The sequence below is a fragment of the Hypanus sabinus genome, chromosome 2 (genome assembly GCF_030144855.1).
Source record: "Hypanus sabinus isolate sHypSab1 chromosome 2, sHypSab1.hap1, whole genome shotgun sequence".
Classification (NCBI taxonomy): domain Eukaryota; kingdom Metazoa; phylum Chordata; class Chondrichthyes; order Myliobatiformes; family Dasyatidae; genus Hypanus; species Hypanus sabinus.
The window spans coordinates 144568406-144577141 of record NC_082707.1 but is presented as its reverse complement, the minus strand read 5'-3'; the positions used below and the strand labels follow the sequence as shown (position 1 = coordinate 144577141).

The following is an 8736-nucleotide window of genomic DNA, read 5'->3' as shown; positions in this document are numbered from 1 at the left end:
TACAAGCATAGTAACCTTTCTATTTTGCAAAGAGATCTAAACTGACTGAGGGTAGATCACAATCCAACAATCTCAAAATATCTTGACTCTTTTAGATCCAGTCTTTGCAAAAGTACTGAAATACTATTTAGTCTTCTGTACAGAGAAAGATTTGCTATCTAAGGGCTAGTTTAATGGATTTTAATGAGACAAATATTTGCAAAGTGAAGTATATTTAATTGACTCACATCCTATACCTTGGGTACAGATTTGGCAGCATGAGAGTCACTGGGAAGTTCACAGTGGTGGGATACATAAGGTGTAGGTTTCGTTTCAATGGTTTTAGAGTTTTGCTCTTTCCTGAGATTCTGTTTTACATGTTTTTGTGAGTTAGAGATCTGTAAATAAAAAAAAGCAGTTATTAGCAGTTTTTGATCAACTTCCATTTCCATCAAATTAAGTATAAAATGTAGCATGTGATTAAGCCATGTCACATTAAGACCATAATAAATCTTTGCACTTAATGTAGTCTCTGCCTAACTTCTTGAAATTTCAGATGTCACAGACATTACTGTGAATATCAACATATGATTATCAAGTTGAATTATTTTCACTATGTGAAAATACCTTATATTTACTCATTTATAAAATTTGCATAGAGATTATAGCTAGACTGGTCATGAATATTCTTTGTGAGCAAGTATGGAGTTTTACTGTTACATGTTCCTTATCAGCATTAAAAGAACTGATCAGCTGAGGGAAAACAGTAATACACTGCTAACTGCTGCAAATTTCAATTTTGTATAGGATATTATTTGTTTTTATTAAATTAAATAGCTCATTAAAACAAATCCACTGGTGAAATACTGAGTTGCAAGCACATTTTCCCAATTATATTAACAATGTCTGATTATCATTTCAAATGTGCTAATTTAGATCCATCTTCATGAAATCACTTGCAAAACACCATCAGATACAATTGGACATCCCAAAGATTTATCCTCCCAACAAGCACTAACATATTTATAGTTCTTAATACCATCATCTTCTCAAAAATAATCAGTAAACTCCAAGATCTGGGCCTCAATACTCCCTTGTGCAATTGGATCCTGGATTTCCTCACTTGCAGACCCCAGTCAGTTTGGATTGGCAAAAAACATCCCCTCCACAATCTCCCATCAGAACAGGAGCACCTCAGGGATGTGTGCTCAGCCCCCTGCTCTACTTGCTTCACACCTACGAATGGGTGCTAAGTACATCTCCAACACCATATACACGTTTGCTGATGACACCACTGTTGTGGGCCGTATCAAAGATGGTGATGAATCAGCATACAGGAGGGAGACTGAAAATTTGGCTGAGTGCTGTAATAACAACAAACTCTCACTCAATGTCAGTAAGAATAAGGAACTGATTGTAGACCTCAGGAGAGGGAAATCAGAGGTCCATGAGCCAGTAATCGTCAAAGGATCAGAGCCAGAGAGGGTCAGTATCTTCAAATTCCTGGGTGTCACTAAGTCAAAGGATCTGTCCTGAACCCATCATATAAATGTACTTGCAAAGAAAGCACAACGGAGCTTCTACTTCCTCAGGAGTCTGCGGAGATTCTGCATGTCATCAAAAACCTTGGCAGACTTCTATAGAAGTGTGCTAACTGGCTGCATTATAGCCTGGTACAGAAACAGCAATGCCTTTGAGCAGAAAATCCTTCAAAAGGTTATGGATTCAGCCCAGTACATCAAACTTAAAGCCCTCCCAACCATTGAGCACATTCACATGAAACGTTGTCATAGAAAAGCAGCATCCATCATCAAAGATCCTCACCACCCAGGCCACGCTTTTTTTCTCCCACTGCTGCCATCTGACAGAAGGTACAAATGCCTCAGGACTCGCTCCACCAAGTTCAAGAACAATTACTACCCCTCAACCACTAGGCTCTTGGACTAAAGGGGTTAACTACACTCATTCTACTTCTGCTGTCCCCACAATTGATGGTCTCATTTTAAGGAATCTTTACCTTGTTCTTTCATGCTCGTTATTTATTGCTGTTTATTTATTTTTGCATTTGTACTGTATGTTGGCCATTGATGCTGTTTACAGTTACTGTACTATAGATTTGCTAAGTATGCCTGCAGAAAAAGAATTTCGGGGATGTATCTGGTGACATGTATGCTCTTTGATAATGTTCAGCTCTGAATTTTGAACTTTTAAAAGAAACAAAGAGATCAGCACTATGAAGAAAAGGGATCTGGCATTTTTTTTTACTTTTGTAATAGCTTTGCAGGTTATGATTATTGCTCACAATTCCAGGATTTACTGCCATACTCTTGAACATAGAACATAAATTATTATAGCACAGTACAGTACCTTTGGCCCTTGATGTTTTATGGACCTTCTAACCTACTCTAAGATCAATTTAATCCTTTCCTCGTACATAGCCCTCCATTTTTATCTCATCCATGTACCTATCTAAGAATTTATTTAATGTCCTAATTGTATCTGCCTCTATCACCAGCCCTAACAGGGTGTTCCATACGGCTACCACACTGAGTGTAAAAGAAATGTACCTCTGATATCCCCCCTCTGCTTCCCTCCATTAAGAAAATTAAACCTTTACTTCTATTAAATCTCCCCTTATTCTCCTAGGAATAAAATCCTCATCTATTCAACCTTTCCCTGTAACTTAGGTTCTTAGGTTCCGGTAACATCCTTGTAAATTTTCTTCATGCTCTTTCAATTTTACTGGTATCCTTCCAAAAGATAGGTGACCAGAACTTCACACAATGCTCTATATTTGTTCTTACCAATGTTTTGTACATCTTCCAAATAACATCCCAACTCCTGTATTCAATAATTTGATTTATGAAGCCAGATGTGCCAAAAACTCTCTTTATGACTCTATGTACTTGTGAGGCCACTTTCAAGGAACTGAATTCCCATATCCCTCTGTTCTACTTTACTTCTTAGTGCCCTACCATTCACTGTGTAAGTCCTACTCTTGTTTATCTTCCCAAGTGCAACACCCCACACTTGTCTGCGTTCAATTCCATCTGCTATTTTCAGCCCATTTTTCTATCTAGTCTAGATCACACTGCAAGCTTTGACAGACTTCCTCACTGTCTACGACATCTCCAATCTGCAAATTTGCCAATCTGTTTACCATATTATCATCCATACAGATAACAAACAACAACAGACTCAGCACCAATCCTTGTCACAGGCCTCCAATCGGACAGCCAATCATCTACTATCACTCTTTGGCTTCTCCTGTGAAGCTAATGTTGAATCCAATTTACTACCTCATCCTGAAAGCCAAGTGACTGAACCTTTCTGACCAGCCTCCCATGCAGGACCTTGTCAAAGGCATTGCTAAATTCCATGTAGACAACATCTATTTCCTGTATATTTGGTTAGACACAACCTACTAAGCACAAGGCCATGTTGACTATCCCTAATCAGGCCCAGTCTATCCAAATACTCATAACATCCCTTAGAACATCTTCCAATAATTTACCCACAATTGATGTCAGACACACTGGCACTGGCCTTTAGTTGGCTATCTTATTTTTAGAGCATTTCTTGAACAAGAGAACAACATTAGCTATCCTCCAATCCTTCAGCAATTCATCTGTGGCTAAAGACATATTAAATTCTTCAACCAGTGCACCTGCAATTTCTGAACTGGCCTCCTGCAAGATCTGGGAGAACACTTTGTCAGGCTGTAGGGACTTAGTCAAGTCAATTTGTCTTAAAGCAGCAAGCACCTCCTTTTCTCTAATCTGTATATGGTCAATTGCCTCACACGTTTTTGCCTCAGTTCTATAGACTCTGTATCTGTTTCCCAAGTAATATGGATGCAAAAATTCAATTTAAGATCTCCCCCATCTCTTTCAGCTCCATGCATGGATGACCACAATGACCTTCAAGTGGACCAATTTTGTTTCTTGCTATCCTTTTGCTCTTAATATATCTATAGAATTCTTGGGACACTCCTTAAGTTTGTTTTCCAGAGCCCACTCGTGCCTTCTTTTAGCCCTCCTGATGTCTCTCTTAAGTGTTCTCTTTTATTTCTTATACTTCTCAAGTAAGTCATTTGAACCTTCCTGCCTATACCTGTCATGGACCATTTTTTTTCAACCAGAGCCTCAATATTGCTTGAAAACACAGTTTCCATGCAGCTGTTAGCCTTGCTCTTTATTCTGACAGGAAGATACAAAGTCTGTACTCTTAATACTTTACTTTTGAAGGCCTCCCATTTATCAAGCAACCATTTGTCAGAAAACAAACTTTTACACTCGCTGATCCTTTCTGATGACATCAACATTGGCCTTTCTCCAATTTAGGATCTCAACCCAAGGATCAGTCGTATCCTTCTCCATAATTATCTTGAAACTAATGGAATTATGATCACTAGGTCCTAAGTGCAGCACCTACACACACATCTGTCGCCTGCCCTGTCTCCTTCACTAATAGGAGATACAGGATCACACTCTCACTAGCTGGAACTTCTATATATTGATTAAGGAAACTTTTCTAAACCACGCTTGTCCAACTTTATCCCATCTAGCCCTTTTACAGTATAGGAATCCCATTCAATATGTGGAGAGTTAAAATCAAGTACTATCACAACCTTATTTATCTTGCAGCTATCTGCCATCTCTCTACAAATGTGCTCTAAATCCTGTTGACTATTTGGTGGCCCATAATATAATCCTATTAACCTTTCTATCACGAATTTCTTATTTCTCAGTTCCACCTATATTGCCTCAGTAGACAAGCCTGCCAATCTGTCTTGTCTGAGCACTGCCACAGCATTTTTCCCAACTAGTAATGCCACCCCTCCCTCTTTAAACCCTCCCCTTCTATTATGTCTAAAACAATGGAACCTGGAACACTGAGCTGCCAGTCCTGCCCTTCTGCAACTAAATCTCACTAATGACTACAATATCATAATTTTACTTGCTGATCCATGCTCTAAGCTCATCTGCCTTCCTACAGTACTCCTTGCATTGAAATAGACACTACTCAGAACATTCGTCCCACCATACTCAATCTTTTGGTTCCTGTATTTGTATGTAGACTGAATATCTTTCCCAACAATTATTCTACCTTTGCCCTGGCACTCTGGTTCCCATCCCCCTGCAACTCCAGCTTAACAATTCTGAAGCAGTACTAACAAACCTTCCACAAGGATTTGGATTCCTTCCATTTCAGGTGCAAACTGTCCCATCTGTACACATTCCACCTTCTCCAGAAGAGACTCCAATAATCCAAAAATCTGAACTGAATTTAAATTTCCTGTTCACTATGATAAAGTTTGCAGCTGGAGAATTTAACTCAGATAAATAAATAAACAGTGCTCAGAGTTAATGCATAGAAATTCAAAAATATGTGCAGTATTAATATTATACAGGTGCACAAAACACCTCAGCAAAGTACTTTCGCATTTGGTATTTGGGTATCAATATTACTAGTAGAAGGAACAAGATAAAGTTTTGCATAAAACACAAAACAGCAGCGATTAATTGAAGTTATTGTAAATATGAAATAATTAAGAAACTTAGAGATGGTTCAAGAGGGGGATGTTATTCTACATAGATTTAATATCAATCGTGTTGATGCATAATTATTGATAACTGAATGCAGTTTTTAAGGTCCATTCAGTTGCAAGTATTTTCTTTGGCTTAAAAGCACCTAAACACCTGGTTATCAAAACAGATTTTCAAGATCATCTTAACATAGATAAAAGCACACTTGAAGGTTTCTGGTGAGGATCCACATTATTAGCTGTTTTCAATATAAAGTCACATCTGGATCTAACTTAGTTTTGACATCCACTTTCAACAGATCATTGTGCAAATGTTATCTGTGTGTTTCAGTGAAATAAGGACATTTACAAAAAGGTGATTTAGAAAAGAGCGCTGATGCCCACATGGGAGAATTAAGATGAAAACTCAGATTATATTACTAATGAAATAGACTAACAAATTAAACATTTCATAGATGTGTTGGGAAAGTACAGTTTGTAATTAATAACAATTCTTAAGCACCTTTAGATAGGATTATGATGTATCTCCAAGCTTGATAACTCAAATTATTGGACATCCTTCTAGGAAAAAACAATAATTCAGTCTTTTGCACCCTGGGCAACAGTGACGTAATCTGGATAACAATTCGGTCTTAGAGGATAGGTGCAGAGGCTGCTCCCTAAAATGCCTCCGATATATGTAGGTATCATAAATGGATGGCGGGATTGATGGGATGAACTGATCTTTTCCTCTCTATTGCTATGAGTGAAGGTGGAGAGTAAGTGTAGTGCTGGTTTATTACCAAGAGATACACATGATAACCATTCTACATCTCCGTTTTCTCAATAAACTGTATCTTTCAGGCTTATATCCTGCTACAATTTACTGCTCTGGAGATCAACCTTCCTAGAAGTATGTGTGTCAAGACAGGTTCAGTCAAATGATTTACATTGGAAATAAGGAGAGGATAATATTGGTGGCATTGCCATACATTATACTTATGACATTTATAGGGAATTCTGGCTCCTTCTGTCCCCACGGAATAATTTCACACATTTTGATTGCTTCTTCTTCACTGCTTGGTTGAACTAGGCAAAAGGAGACTATGTGGGTCTCCCTACCTCTCTTTCTAAAAATATTGTTAAACTGCCCTGATATACATACAATACATTAAGTAAGTAAACTGAGCGGATTAACATTTTGGGTATGTAGTTCCAGTTGTAGTTTAATGCAGATTATAAACAAACATGCATTGCTTCTTGCACATGATTTTAACATCCACTAACAATTCTTCTGTGCCAGATGGCCAAAGGGAAAATTGTTCTCTTTGTCCTGGGTCATTGAGCCAGAGGTCAGACATATTAATCACCACAAAGACAGGTAAGTGAAATTTTCAACATTAATTCAAGTGACTTGTCAGTTATTTGAAATGAATTGAAAACTCATAAATAAAGATCTGCTTTAAATGGTTATGTTTAATTCTGTCTCCACTAAAATTACACACTTTTCAGGATGTGATGATTTCAAAACCAGATATTCCTGAAATTTTGCAAATGGCTTTGGAATAAATAAAATGGATTTTTTTGATCTATCTGTTTCAAGTATGTAAAGAGGGTTTCTTCTTTTTGTTAACTAGCAGGAATGCTAATTTACTGATAACGAGAATGGTATTCCTTGGTAAACCAAATGGGGATTAATGTTCTTTCTTCTGAGTCTGTAAGCTTTTGTTGACGGGCTTTTGGGCAGATCGGCGCGAGGGGGTCGAGAAAGAGGACGCAATGCTCTAAGCTGGGCGAGGATCGGACCCCAAAGGGGGGGTCCGAGGCCGGGAGATTCTCCGAGGAGGGGGGGGGATGAAGCTAGATGTGCTTGGTTGACCACTCGGAGGGTCCTGAGCTGTTTGGAGAGTCGAGGAGTTCGGAGGGTCCTGAGCTGTGAGTCGAGGAGTTCGGAGGGGATCGAATGGTGGCCAGAAGACTTCAGTAATTGAGCTCCAACGGTTGTGCACGAAGTGGTTTGGACTTTGATAAGTTTGGCGCCTTTTCTTTAATTTTCTCTTCATATATACTGTATCGTTATTAATCACTTAGTTATAGTAACCTTTATAAATTGTACTCATTTAATCGCTTATGGTGTACTGTCTGTTTTTGGGCGAGGCGGGGACATCACACAGCATCCACACCAGCTGATTACCCAGTTTGGCGGGGCCGAAGGCTGCTCCCCCTAGACGAGAACGAGCTGAGCGAGCCTGAGGCGACCCAGGGGGTTACATTGTGGGGTGCTCGTCCGGGGTTGATTTCTGTGGAAGCTGTGTGATCACCCTCTTTAAATTGTGTCTGCGGCGAAGAGCTGGTGTGCCTTTGTGGGTGTGTGATTGCTGGTTATCGCTGCGTGTGTGTTGGGTGGGGTGGCTGCTGTTGGTAGCCTGGAGGTCGTTGTTCGAGTTCCAACTAGTGCTGACGAAATGGTGGTGGGACCATGGGTTGTCCGTGCTGTTTGGAGAGTGAGGAGTGACAGGTTGGGATGTTTCAGCAGTGGTGGGCTCCGCCCGGTTATTGGAATAATGTCCAGCCCTAAAGGAGCGGAGGCGTGGGCGGACCGGACCCCTCAGTTGTTGGGTGAGTGGCAGTGCTTGGCTGAGGGAAAGCGACAGGGTCGGGTTGAAAGTTTGAGTAGGCGGGCTGGTGACTTTGTTAGAACTGTCGGGCGCAATTACCTCGAAGTGACCGCTGCCAGTTCTGGGAAAGTGTGGGAAAATGCGTGTGGTTCGACTGGAAGTCAAATGCCGCAGCTGGGGGGCTTATCATATCCGTGGCAGGAGATTGGTGGGAAGTTTTTAGGGTATCTCTTTTTACCTAGGGGGGCAGATAAATTGCTTGTGGTGCCAAGGGGATCTGTCAAGGGGACCAGTTGTTCCGTTGATTCGAGAGGTGTCGGGAAACTTAGAGGAGGCCCAGTGGGGGAACGGCTTGGGGTCTCTGGGGGAGCACATTCCCAGCAATGTACCAAGGAACTCCCGAAAGGAACAGACCCTATTCCTGAAGGCTTAGAGGGGCCATGCGCACAGGTGTTGTTACGGATGGATGGAAGTCAAGTTAAAGCCATCCTCGGCACCGGGGCGCCGGTTAAGTTGCTGTACAGTTTGTTTCATAACCGTTATTGGAAGCATTTACCCTTGACGACATTGAGGACACTGGAGATTTGGGGTACCAGTGCCGGTGATTATCCA

At 40.4% G+C, this 8736-nt stretch overlaps 1 protein-coding gene across 1 annotated transcript in view; it reads right to left on the bottom strand.

Moving 5' to 3' along the window:
• Positions 1 to 230: 230 nt before the first annotated feature.
• The window catches only part of akap6 (A kinase (PRKA) anchor protein 6), a 341777-nt gene continuing 333271 nt past the window's right edge, over positions 231 to 8736 (bottom strand). The window contains exon 13 of the mRNA XM_059987823.1: positions 231 to 377. Within this exon, the coding sequence (XP_059843806.1) occupies positions 231 to 377 (147 nt within the window). The remainder of the gene's footprint in view (positions 378 to 8736) is intronic.